Raw genomic sequence first — 14,003 nt, forward strand, 5'->3', positions numbered from 1 at the left:
GAAACACACCTGCGATGGTCGAGTTAATAGTGCTGCAGAGTAGAGAGGGTTGGTGGAGGATGGGAGAGGAGGAGGAGGGGAGAGATCGAGGGAAGAGGGAATCGGAGGAGAGGGAGGAGGGGAGAGATGAAGGAAGAGGAGGAGGAGAGAGGAGGAGAAGGAAGAGGAGGCAGTGGAGAAGGAGGAGGAGGGGATAAGGGGGGGGGGGGGAGCGGGAGGAGGAGGAAGGGAGAGATTGAGGAAGACGATGAGGAAGAGAGAGGGACAGAGGCAACCAGGGTGGGAATTTGAGTATCAGATAACAGTTATTGATTTTGGCAGATGCAATATAGCCAGGCCATTTAGAATACCCCGATCCCATTCGCAGCCAGTGACTCATTGTTGATTTATTGATGGAGATTTTGCGAGGAGGAGGGGTTTAATGAAAAGGTTATGGATAATCAGACGGGGAGAATATGATTCCGGCGGTTAGTTGTTGTTGTTGGTTCTGAGACCCGGGCGTGTCAACAGTTTGACGGCCTTGTCAATATGCTGTGTGAGAATGCGGTCTCTGAGGAGCGGACGAGCGGCGATGGATGCGTCCGCTGGATTGTTAGAGAGCGGGCCGGTGTGTGGCCGCTCGGCCCGCCGCAGTACTCAGGGTTCAGTCATCGTCACAGCCAGTAAAGTCAACACATTTCCCGCCATATAGGCCTACCATTAAGCTCAGAATGGCTCATTGGCGATTGATGCTTGTACGCTATCATTGTCGTCATATTGTGCTGTGAAATTCAGGAAAGACTCACTCCTTTATGCAAGGGGGCACTCATTATCACTAAGCACAATTTTTTAAATTGCTGGTATTACATGCTTGGGATTCATGTATTATTCAGCTCGCCAAAGAACTTGTAATGATTTTCTTTCTTTTTTTTATCCAATACTCGCACACTTCATCAGGCAAGAGAGTAATTATTTACCCTAATGGCGTAGGGCGGTATTCATTCATTTTCGCAGGCATTATTACTTTACATAACTTTTAATGTCTCGAGTTAAAGGAAAGGCTCTCTCTCACGTTTAATGAACATTCAACATGTGCCGTTATTTAAATAATGCAGGTTACTGCTAATTCCACAAGTGGGTTCTCATTTTACTTAACATGTTCCTCTATCATAGATTTGAACTTTAAAGGGATACACCGATGTATCTGTAAATGGCGTTATCCTGTCTTGTCCATATTCAGACGAGTTGTTTAATTCCAAATGCCTTATTTAAAGGCAAATCATTGGGTAAGCATTTGCTTCCTGTTAGCCGCTTCCGTTAACATACAGAGCTCCTTTTCATGTTGTTACTGTAGCCTAGCTCCTGTTCATGTGATCATTAGTCTGCCTGCGATGTTCCGCTAGCGCAATTATATTATCATCTGCTACTGGCTGGGTGGTCTCCACGTAGACTCACCTGTCAGAGGCACATCAAAGTCAACGGAAAGACAAGGCCAACCCAGGGAACTCCTCTTCTGGACGTACGATGATGATGTGAAATCAAACAAGTCATGTCTGGGTTGACAGGCATCGGTAGGGCAGGCAACTTGAATCTGGGTAGGACAGGCAAACGCCCATTCACAGATATGTGTCTGCATCCCTCTAAGGCTTCAACATTGCTTTTAGTTTATAAAGAAGGGCCTCATGTTCAGGTGACTCACCACATAGAGAAAAAGCCTTCCTTAAAGAAAGTAATGATGGGTAATGTTTGAGGAATATGTGGAAGCAGGGGATAGCAAACATATAAATGTTTGAATGCAGTAAAGCTAGTTTCTGAACTTGCAAAGACAGATCGGATCTATTCAGGCTTATGTGTTACTTTATACAAAGGAATCATGTCCAAAAGGCTTCCTTACTAGCTTGTATATTAGCAGGACTATCTTGTTTTCTATGACCTGCCTCAATGAACATAAAAATCCATATCCAACAAGGTCTCTATAGTAATAAAGTGTATGTGAAGGACATTTAAATGACTCTCTCTTCAGTCCAGTATATACATTTAATAGGAGGCATGTCGAAACAGACACGGTATTTAGCCATACATGTGATACACCAAAAATACTTGATGATGTTAAGGGGGCTTTTTTTTCCGAGGCTACTGGTATAAGCACATGCACACCCGCTCAAACATGCACATTTTAGGACATAATAAAACAGGTAATCTCTCTCACTTGGGGGAGGATTGTCTTTCTGGCCGGGGGTCGGTCCTGTATTTCCCAAAGCAATTAAAGTTGGGGTGAATTTAGTTAGTCTTCTGCTCTATGTGGTGGACTTTGGGGATGTAGTCTTTAGCTTGTGTGTGTTTGTGGAGCAGTACTGGTTATGACCAGAGACACAGTGCCCCCTTATGGTGGAAATGCACAAAGAATATTGTAGAAATAGTATTGCTGGCTGACAACTCGTGTTTGTGTGCTTTTGTGTGAGAGAGTGAATGAATGTGTGTGTGTGTGTGTGTGTGTGTGTGTGTGTGTGTGTGTGTGTGTGTGTGTGTGTGTGTGTGTGTGTGTGTGTGTGTGTGTGTGTGTGTGTGTTTGTTTGCATGCGTATCGGTGTGTGTGTGTGTGTGTGTGTGTGTGTGTGTGTGTGTGTGTGTGTGTGTGTGTGTGTGTGTGCGTGTGTGTGTGCTTGCATATTTTTGTGTATGTTTGTGTGTATGCATGTGTGTGTATCCGTGTATGCTTGTGTGTGCATTCAAGTGTGCGTGTGTGTTGCTGTGTTTGTAGGAGTTTGCACACACATTGGTGTGTGTGCACATCCGTGTGTGTCTGTGTGCATGCATGTGTGTGTATCAGTGTATATGAATGTGTCTTTAAGTGTATTCGTTGGTTGTGCCTTTGTGTTTGTGTGCATGATTGTGTGTGTGCGGGTGAATGTATGGGTGCATGCACATTGGTGTGTGTGTGTGTGTGTGTGTGTGTGTGTGTGTGTGTGTGTGTGTGTGTGTGTGTGTGTGTGCGTGTGCGTGTGCGTGTGCGTGTGCGTGTGCGTACGTGCATGCGTGTGTGTGTGTGTGTGTTGGTTAATGTGTGTACGAGCACATTGGTTTAAGTGTGCATGTCTGTCTGTATGTGTGTTTCTGTGTGAAGATTGTTAAAGGCTGTATGTCTGTCCACCTCCTCCCCTCCACCAGGCACGTGCGATTGTTCTGATTTCACCGCCGGGACAACCTGTGAGCAGTGCCTTGAAGGTTACTATGGTAACGCTCTGATTGGCACGCCGGGCGACTGCCGACCTTGCCCCTGCCCGGGTCGTACCAGCTGCGCTCAGATCACTCAGACGGGGGAGGTGGTCTGTACCAACTGCCCAGCGGGGCGGGCGGGTAAGAAACATAACCCATCTGCACGTCTGACATGAACGGCCCTGCGAGCGGTCTCTGATATTCTGTGAGACAGCCTGGTGAGCTGCCGGTCCGCTGGAGGAGGAAGAGTGTTGTAATGACCTTGTCCGGTGGAAGGGTTTATACCACTCGCCGATGCCTCTCACATCTCGATACCGTGAACCCCATTTGATGTGGAGACGAGACAACCTCCGACCCTGTACCTCAACTCAACTGCACCCCCAACAACCTCATGTTTCACCTGTTCACTCCTCATCCCTCCTCATCACTCCGCCTCACCTCCTCATCACTCCTCCTCCCTCCTTACTCCTCCTCACTCCTCCTCTCTCCTCCTCACTCCGCCTCACTTCCTCATCACTCCTCCTCACTCCTCATCACTCCTTCTCACTCCTCACTCCTCCTCACTCCTCCTCTCTCCTCATCACTCCGCCTCACCTCCTCATCACTCCTCCTCACTCCTCATCACTCCTTCTCACTCCTCACTCCTCCTCACTCCTCCTCTCTCCTCATCACTCCGCCTCACCTCCTCATCACTCCTCCTCTCTCCTCATCACTCCGCCTCACCTCCTCATCACTCCTCCTCACTCCTCATCACTCCTTCTCACTCCTCACTCCTCATCACTCCGCCTCACCTCCTCATCACTCCTCCTCACTCCTCATCACTCCTTCTCACCCCTCACTCCTCCTCACTCCTCCTCTCTCCTCATCACTCCTCCTCACTCCTAACTCCTCCTCTCTCCTCATTACTCCGCCTCACCTCCTCATCACTCCTCCTCACTCCTCACTCCTCCTCCCTCCTCCCTCCTCCCTCCTCACTCCTCCTCTCTCCTCATCACTCCTCCTCTCTCCTCATCACTCCTCCTCACTCCTCCTCCCCTAATCCTCGGCAGGTGTGCGCTGTCAGAAGTGCGAGGACGGTTCCCACGGCGACCCCCTGGGCCAGGCGGGACCGGTTCGAGCCTGCGCTCGGTGCGACTGCAGCGGGAACGCGGACCCCAATGCGGTGGGCACCTGCCACCACCTGACCGGCCGCTGTCTGAAGTGCCTCGGCCACACGGAGGGGGAGCGCTGTGAGCGATGCCAGCAGGGTTTCTATGGCGACGCCCTGAACCAGACGATGACCCAGAAATGCAAATGTGAGTGGTGGAGTGGTGGCTTTCATGTGCGCGTGTAGAGTAGGATCCCTCTTATGAAGGATGAATCAAACCCAGTGTGGTTGGTTAAGGGCTCCATTGAAGGCCTCTGTGGGTCTGTTTGCAGTTTGTCCTTTGTAGATGTTGTTTTTTATTTGCCCAGGTATGACCGTGGTATGAAGCAAAGCCATCTGCTGAGGGTCACCCCTTCTCTGGTAACAGGAGAGGAGAAATGCCTTTGATAAACCCACAAAGCTTTGGGCTGTAAGAAGGAGCTGAAGGGAACAGATGAGTCATGAACGACAGCGGTGGTTGAGGTTGAGTGAGCAGAATGTGCTGTGACTGGGGTTTGGGTAAAGTTAGCAGTACTAGTCTAGTAAGAAGAAATGGAGGAAACAAGTAAAGAACAGCTAATAGGTGTGTGTTGAGTGTTCTGGCGCAGATTGGCTGCCTTGCATCACCCAAGTAGGTGCTACACACGTCACTGATAGTGGTGAGTGAGGTCCCCCCCTTCACTGTAAAGCGTTTATGAGTGCCTAGAAAAGCGCCATATAAATTCAATCAATTATTATTATTATAAATAGCAAACATGTTTAATGTTGAATAGAAAGAAAAAAACAAATGTTAACAATGTTTATTGTTTATCAGGTAAGTCTCATGAGGTGGAGACCTGAGAATGGACTAAATCCACCATAACGCTCGTCCAAACAAGTGGGTCTAATGCAGCGTAGTAAACAGTTGCATTACCCTGTCACCACCACCCGTCTCACCAGACACGCTGTGTGTTGTGCAGCTTGCAGCTGCAGCCCCACCGGGACCTCCGGCCCGGGGGGCCAGTGTCACCCCCAGACCGGACACTGTCACTGCCTCCCCAACGTGGGCGGGAGGGACTGCAGCCGCTGCCAGGTCGGCTTCTTCCACCTCCAGCCTGGCCATGGCTGTCAGGGGTAACCCCTCATTCCTTCATGATGCACAATTTATATTTGAAAATGTTCGAATCGTGATGTAAACCTGCTTTTTTTTTTTTTTTTACTGTTTAAGATGATGCTAGTAAGGTTTGTCTTCATGTATTCATTTTGTGTTGCATATTTTTAATTAAGTGTGCAGTGTGTAGGATTAAGTGGCATCTAGCCACGAGTCATTTAATGAATTTGGCATTTATATTAATTTGGTCATTTAATTTGCTTTGCTGTTTGGCAGGTGCGACTGTAATTCCATTGGCTCGTCCTCCACCGCCTGCCATCCAATCACAGGCATGTGTATGTGCCGTGCGGGCGTTGAGGGGAGGCAGTGTGACTCGTGTAGGGCGGGATTCTTCAGCTTCTCGTCCCGCGGTTGTCGAGGTACTGGACATTAGACCCTCAGATACACACAGCCCCATTGTCGAGAGGTTCGATTCACCCATGATGAGAAATGAAAGCATGCATGGTGTTGTGAGATGGTTCTGATGATAGGATCCAACAAGTGTCTTCGATACAGTGGATTGAATGGTTGGATCAACTCCCAGCCATAAGGTTCTGTGGTCAAACCCTAGTGTCCGCAGTGTACTTGAGTATTAATGACGCAACATTTACAATAAGGGTGTATTAGTTAACCATAATCACCTTAAATGAATGCCGTAATAAGCATTATATATTATATATATTATATATACATATATATATATATATATATATATATATATATATATATATATATATATAGCATTAGCATAATGTTTAGGGTAAGGGTTTTTGGGTTAAGGTAAGCTAACCCTAACCCTATTAAATCAATAAATGAATCCCTGACTTTACCTGAACTCCATTAGTAAATTAGTACTACACCATTAGTAATCTGTTAATAACTTGTAGTCAATGTTCATTACTGCTAATAATAATAAATATTTATCAATATCATGCATAAAATATATCCATTGTAATTGCTTTCGATACTGGCACGTGATAAAACATATGAATTGTGCTCTTCTTCCAGCCTGTAACTGTGACCCCATGGGTTCCGTGTCCATGCAGTGCCATGGCAACGGGACCTGCCACTGTCGCCAAGGTTTCATGGGTTATAAGTGTGACAAATGTCAGTTGAACTTCTACCACAACAGAGCAACGCACCACTGTGAGGCATGTCCAATCTGTTACGGCCTGGTCAAGGACAAGGTGAGGTGTTTGTGTGTGTGTGTGTGTGTGTGTGGGTGTGGGTGTGGGTGTGTGTGTGTGTGTGTGTGTGTGTGTGTGTGTGTGTGTGTGTGTGTGTGTGTGTGTGTGTGTGTGTGTGTGTGTGTGTGTGAGTGTGGGTGTGTTTGTGTGTGTGTTGGTTCCTTCCCTGTGTGTCCCCTTAGAATCTCTAAAGGTGCATAAGTGATGCCCATACTTCGAACACACATGAAACACACATTGGACTTAATGGGTGCTTTAGCTCAGTGCTCTCCCAGACCTACTTCTCTCTCTCTCTCTCTCTCTCTCTCTCTCTCTCTCTCTCTCTCTCTCTCTCTCTCTCTCTCTCTCTCTCTCTCTCTCTCTCTCTCTCTCTCTCTCTCTCTCTCTCTCTCTCTCTCTTTGTTTTGCAGCTTGTACCTGCGTTGTTACTGCATGCTCTAATTTTTTGTGTTAGCAATTTAGCAAAACCACCAACACTGTCTGCTGGGAGCACTCGCAATTATTCTCTGAGAGTGTCCCTCCCTCGCTGTATCCTTCTCTCACTCTACCATTCACTGCTTTTCCCTTTCTGCTCGCCACACCAAGGCTGTATATGATGGGGGTCCATTCTCCCCATTGGGAAGCAACACAGGATGGCTAACAGACCCTGAACCAAAGAGTTGAGAGGAAAAAGAAAGAGAATGATGCCTAGAGCCAAACTTGCAAATGTAAATAGGGCTTCTGGTTCCATGTTCTTGGTTTTCTACCAAAAAGCGATGGATGTACTAGTGGAATACAATACATTTATTTTCCTAATGTACCTTACAACGTAACAGTACAGACTCCCATACTTTCCGTAGCTGTAAGTGAATGATTAGGATAAAGCAGCAGAGCTGATCGTATAAAAGGGTTCTTGTTAACCGTTCAGGGGAAATGGATGATGTAAACCTTTGGAATTTCACTCTAATTTAGAGCAACAGGTTGATTAAAGGGTTAGAGGCATCTAAAGTAAGTCAACAGAAATTAAGTGTAATTAGGTAGGTAACTAATTCATGGAAATACCATCTTCAGATTAACCATACCAATGTATTTGTCATCTGTATCGTGGTCCATATATGGACTTTCTCTCTATGCCAGATTCCGATAGGATGGTGTTTCCCAGATGCCTTGATTCGTGTCCTCTTAAATGTATTGAGAAACATCTCTAGACGCTATTTATTTTCAGTCTGAATCTGTGTTTCGATGCACGGTAAGCCTCAATATATACAAGGACAAAGTGTCTGTTATTATGTCTTGCTGGAGTTAAGATGCATAAACACTGAACGCAGCTGTACAGGATACAATAAATACAACATGGATAAGATCAGACAGGGTCAAGAAGAACCAGATCCCCCCTCTCTCCGCTGACCCCCTCTCCGTCTCTCCCTCCTGGGCGCCGGACGCTGCAGGTGGAGACGCTCGGAGCCCAGCTGGCCCACCTCGAGAGGCTCCTGGCTCGCTATGACTGCCGTGGCCGGCGCCTCCCCCCTCTGCAGAGGAGCCCCGCGGACCACCAGGGGGAGGACGCCCTGCCCAACGCCCTGGAGGACATCCTGGCTTTCCAAGGTAAAGCGCAGCAGCCATCAGCCACCGACCGCTGTCGGTACTGGTACACAACACTCCTGTTTGGCATCTCTTATTTTAGTTCTACCTCTCAAATGCAGCCCTGCCATTCGTTGATTTTGTATTGTTAATTTAAAACTGGTTGGGTTTGTTGTTTTTGTTGCATTGTTTTCCCTGCCAAGTGTTTTATACTGCAATTCTGCCTGCTTTTCAAACACCATCTTATTGATTGAATGATGATGAAGATGATGAAGATGTTGAAGCAAACATCCTGCTGGGTGTTTTACGTTCGAAACAGCAGGAGAATCTTCTTATCAGCGCGTTCCCATTCAAACAACGAACCCACCGCACTAAATATATACCCATCACCTGGATCCATCAATACACCTACTAGTCGTTCTCTTGATGTTCCCTGCAGATCAGGAAATAGTATTTTAAAATGAAAAATGAAAAAAGGTTCGCAATCCAAACAGCTCGATTTGAGTGCTATGCAGAGATGAAGGATTCTGGCTGTGTTGTTCCCGGTCGGGGCTCAGGGACGCAGCAGAGAGGCCAACAGACATAAACAGGGATGAAGAACAGGAAGCACACTGACCATCCTAATCCCTGTTTATGTGACAGGCGTTGCATCTCTAATCCCTGCTTTATTGTTGTGATTACACACGCCTCCAGGAGGGCTGCTCCCCCCCAGGACCCCCCTAACGCTGGGCTCCCCGTACACACACATGCACGCACACGCACGCGTGGTAAATAAAGGCTTTTCTAATGTACCCGCTTTAATAAAGGTTTTATTCTTAACCAGTTTTAGATAAGCAATAAGTATGCACCAGCTTTTAATAAAGGTTTTATTTTAAACCAGTTTTAGATAAGGTTTAAGTATGGACAAGTGATAATAAAGGTTTTATTTTTAACCAGTTTTAGATAAGGTTTAAGTATTGTAGCGGGCCAGTGGGTGTGGGGTTTCCGAGCTACCAAGTTGAGTAGATAAATGACACAACACACAGCAGTTCCCGTGCAGAATAGTTTATTTACCTAGTAAATGAAAACCAGGGTGGGAAAGGGACATCCACCTCCTTTATGCTATCGTCCGTCAAACACCTTCCACCTGTCTCTCTCTCTCTGGGGGTACCACACTGCCAGGCGATCACACAGATCCTGCCTGTCCTTACCTAGCCCTAGCTCCTCTTCCAACTCCAACCTCCCCACATGTCTGTTGGCTAGCCCTCTTAAGCTAGAGCACCCCTGCCTAATGCACCTCAGGCTTGCCTCGTTAGAGGGAGGAAGACCATATATGGCTTGGGGGTGGAGCCAGCAGGTTGCCAGACCTACCACTCCCCTCACTCCTCCCTGGCGTCTGCCACAGTATGGACAAGTTATAGTAAAGCTTTTAGTATTGACCAGTTTTAGATAAGGTTTTAGTATGGACCAATTTAAGATAAGGTTTTAGTATGGACCAGTTTTAGATAAGGTTTTAGTATGGACCAGTTTAAGTTAAGGTTTTAGTATGGACCAATTTAAGATAAGGTTTTAGTATGGACCAGTTTTGGATAAGGCTTTAGTATGGACCAGTTTTAGATAAGGTTATATTGTGGACCAGTTTTAATAAAGATTTTAGTTTGAAACAGTGTAAGGGTTAGGGTTTACTTGGCCTATTATGTAAAAGGCTGTTTACAGAATAAAGCCAGTAAAATCCCAGTATCCCATATGAATAGTGTCTGTATTTATGTTTTTCTGTACATTTATATGCCACTCATGCCATACTCCCCTATCTCGCCGCGCACACACACACACACACACACACACACACACACTCACACACACACACACACACACACACACACACACACACACACACACACACACAGGGGCGCCCTTCCCTACAGGCGGGTCAGGCGGCCGCCTAGAGCGCCATCTAGAGGGGGAGCGCAAAATATAAAATGCGGCCGAAAAAAAAAATAATAATAATAATTTATTGGACACGTCTCCCCGTCAATAATCGCCCCCCCCCCCCCCCCCCCGGTCAACAATCGCTTCATACCCCCCCCTCCCCCGCCCCCCCCCCTCGCCTAGAGCGCCAAATGTGCTGGGGCCGCCCCTGCACACACACACACACACACACACACACACACACACCCACACACACACACACACACACACACTCTCACACACATACACACACACACACACACACACACACAAACACAGGCTTTACAACGTCTATCCAACAAGGACCACCATGGAAAGAAGTCCTGTTTTCTGTTATCCTTGAAGCTCTTTCAAATGTGCGTACCTTGGTGTGGCAGCCCTGTCTGTCCTTTTAAAGTGAATGGTCAAATAAATAAGCTACTACAAAACTAAACAATTAGATTTTCCATCCACACATGAGTATACCCACGCACCCAAACCAACAAACTTTTTCTCTCTCTCTCACACACAAACACAAAGACACACGTGCAAACAAACACACACACACACACACACCCACAGACACACGCTCACACTGTCACACTCACACGCTCACACACTCACACTCACACACACACATAAACACACAAACACACACAGACACACACACACATACACACATGTCGGGAGCAGCTGGTTAGCAGCCCTGGTCCGCCAGGCGGTGGTTGGGTGGTCCGTCGTAGACGTGAGTCCAGCCCAAAGGGAGCTGCATTGTGGAGGAAGAAGGGAGCAGAACGCTCAACAGCTCCGTGGCCTTGTCACAAGAGCAGGGCCAGGCTCGCTCCTCGCCGGTGACAGCTGTTGTTTGGGTTGGCTCCTTTTTTTTTTTTTAAATCAATTAATAATTCTAACTAATAATTCATTCGTTTCTAACTGACTTTCCTTGTCCTCGCCGTGTCTTTGTTTGGCTGTTTGTTATGTTTGTTATGTTTGTTTTTCTCTATTTCCCGCTGTCTTTCTGTCTTTCTCTCTCCCTTCCCTTCTGAGACGCACTGAGAGCCCCCAAGTGCTGTGAAGATGTGTTCAGCGGGCCCCTGTTTGCTCAGACCAGAACAGCCCATAATACTATCTCGCTAACGCCAGGGCTGCACTCACTCGAGCCCCCCAATGGCTCTGAAAACACTTGCCTCGAAATGTGAACAAGTTCGGGAACCGGGTCGAGGTGTAATCAGAATCCCCCTCCCGGCCCTCCCGGCCCCCCCGAACTCCAAGCATTGAGGCTTTGTTGTGGTTTGTTTTGGGGCTGTGTGTGTGTGGGTGCATGGGCGTGTTAGTTTGTGCATGCATGTATTCGTGCGTGTGTGGGAACATAATGCTGCATACCAGTCGGAGGCAAAACATTGGGAACACCATCACAGGAGGGGAATTGGGCCCTGAAAGACTCGCTTGTTGTGGCCTTTTTTTGGTACATTTGCATTTGCATGGTGGAGCTGTTACCGATAGTTACATGGTGGAGCTGCCCTCCATCTGGTTACCGTGGTTTCAAGTGGTGGAGCTGCTCTTCCTCTGGTTACCGTGGTTACATGGTGGAGCTGCTCTTCGTCTGGTTACCGTGGTTACATGGTGGAGCTGCTCTTCCTCTGGTTACCGTGGTAACCAGTGGTGTAGCTGCCCTTCCTCTGGTTACCGTGGTAACCAGTGGTGTAGCTGCTCTTCCTCTGGTTACTGGTGGAGTTGCAATTCTTCTGGTTACCGGTTGAACTGCTCTTCATCTGGTTACCGTGGTTACATGGTGGAGTTGCTATTCCTCCGGATACCGGTGGTTACTGGCGGTGCGACTCTTCCTCTGGTTACCGGTTGCGGAGCTGCTCTTCCTCTGGTTACCGGTGGTAACCGGTGGAGCCACATTTCCTCTGGTTACCGGTGGAGCCACTTTTCCTCTGGTTACCGGGGGTTACCGGTGGAGCCACTCTGCCTCTGGTTACCGGTGGAGCTGCTCCTCCTCTGGTTACCGGTGGAGCCGCTCTTCATCTGGTTACCGGTGGAGCTGCTCCTCCTCTGGTTACCGGTGGAGCTGCTCTTCATCTGGTTACCGGTGGAGCTGCTCCTCCTCTGGTTACCGGTGGAGCTGCTCTTCATCTGGTTACCGGTGGAGCTGCTCTTCATCTGGTTACCGGTGGAGCTGCTCCTCCTCTGGTTACCGGTGGAGCTGCTCCTCCTCTGGTTACCGGTGGAGCTGCTCCTCCTCTGGTTAGCGGTGGAGCTGCTCTTCCTCTGGTTACCGGTGGAGCTGCTCTTCCTCTGGTTACCGGTGGAGCTGCTCTTCCTCTGGTTACCGGTGGAGCTGCTCTTCCTCTGGTTAGCGGTGGAGCTGCTCCTCCTCTGGTTAGCGGTGGAGCTGCTCTTCGCCTGTTTCCCTCTATCTGACGTGTTCTTCATTGCGTTGCAGAGGCCCGTGAGGCGTTCATCCAGCGGTTCTCTGCCCTGGGGGCGTCCACCCACACGCTGTCGGCCCAGCTGCAGGGCATCGCCACGGCGATGGGCTGCGGAGCAGGTGGAACAGCGGCAGAGTTGACGGAGGAGGAGGAGGAGGAGGAGGGAGTGGAGGTAGTGGAGAGGAGCAAGGGAGGAGGTGTCGCGTGTCAAACCCTCGCCGAATCCGTGGTGATGGTCAGAGCATCTGACGAACGTCTGAAGAAGGCGACTCTGGATCTGAACAACATGGTAGGGGGCCGATCTTCGTCATCATCATCATCATCATCATCATCATCCTCATGTTCCTGGTCTTTTAAACATGCGTGAGTGAACTACTGCGTGGGTGTCATAGGTGTAGCGCCACCAGTGCACCCATGACGGAGCATTTTGAGCTGATATTGTGTGTTGTACGTTTTTCATTGTGTTGTTGAATCAAAGGGTTAAAGTGGTGGAGAGAGTAGAGGCGTTTGTCGAGGGTTTGACCACCTTTGAAAGGTTCTGGTTTTGGGCCCCCCCTCTGGTTGCGTGGCCTCTGGTATCGCTGCTTGCAGCTTTCTCCACAACCGCCCATCCAAATAACGTCGCACTAGACACTGTACTTCCTTGGGTCCTCGCTGGAAACACACCCGGCAGGTGTGAAGTGGATCAGTTGAGGACAGAAAGACATACATACAGACTGACAAAGACTCCTCTAATGACTGTGGGATGAGCACACACTATGAAAGCACAATCCATTGATTTGCTTTCGGTCTCGATTTGATTGCGATTATCTGTGACCATCATTCATTTGTGTTTTGAATAAAAAGGCTTCATAGTGGGTAGGCGGCATCTAGCTCGTACCGTAACCTGCTGAAACGACTTTCACATCTGATACTTACAATAATTTTGCGTCCCCTAGCTTAATACGCCGAGATCAGCAGTTGAAAAAGCTTTACCTTTCAAATTCATACATTTACTCGATATCATAAAATATTCTGATGATATTGGGAAAAATAATCCTTTTTTTTTTGCAGCTGGGTACGTTATAAATGTGCAATTAGAAGAATACCAATTAGTATTCCTTCTACGAATGTCTTCTTCAAATTGCTGAACAGAGTGTTACTCGTGAAGGCATGCGAACGTGCGGTGGATCACAGGGAATGTATTTCTGTCCCTGCTAAGACAAGGAGGGAAATTAGCGTCAGCATTCCTTTATCAAAATGGAAATGGCTTCTCCATGAAGCTCAGTATGGAGCAGTGTCCTCTCTATACTAAGATATACTATAGGATTTGGAAAACAACAAAACATTGAGGCATTATGTAAAAGAATAGCAGGGACTATACCATAACCGGTGGTTTTTTTTCCTCGTCCTTATTATGTCAGTTTCCAGATAGGGATGTGATGTGTGTTCATGAATATGTATCA

General features: G+C 47.8%; 1 protein-coding gene across 1 annotated transcript in view; it reads left to right on the forward strand.

The window, feature by feature from the left end:
- The window catches only part of lamc3 (laminin, gamma 3), a 96,843-nt gene that overhangs the window by 71,983 nt on the left and 10,857 nt on the right, over positions 1 to 14,003 (forward strand). The window contains exons 13-19 of the mRNA XM_056588650.1: positions 3,148 to 3,336; positions 4,245 to 4,490; positions 5,281 to 5,434; positions 5,688 to 5,830; positions 6,459 to 6,637; positions 8,065 to 8,221; positions 12,573 to 12,847. Of these exons, the coding sequence (XP_056444625.1) occupies positions 3,148 to 3,336; positions 4,245 to 4,490; positions 5,281 to 5,434; positions 5,688 to 5,830; positions 6,459 to 6,637; positions 8,065 to 8,221; positions 12,573 to 12,847 (1,343 nt within the window). The remainder of the gene's footprint in view (positions 1 to 3,147; positions 3,337 to 4,244; positions 4,491 to 5,280; positions 5,435 to 5,687; positions 5,831 to 6,458; positions 6,638 to 8,064; positions 8,222 to 12,572; positions 12,848 to 14,003) is intronic.

Source organism: Gadus chalcogrammus, chromosome 4 (assembly GCF_026213295.1).
Source record: "Gadus chalcogrammus isolate NIFS_2021 chromosome 4, NIFS_Gcha_1.0, whole genome shotgun sequence".
Taxonomy (NCBI): Eukaryota; Metazoa; Chordata; class Actinopteri; order Gadiformes; family Gadidae; genus Gadus; species Gadus chalcogrammus.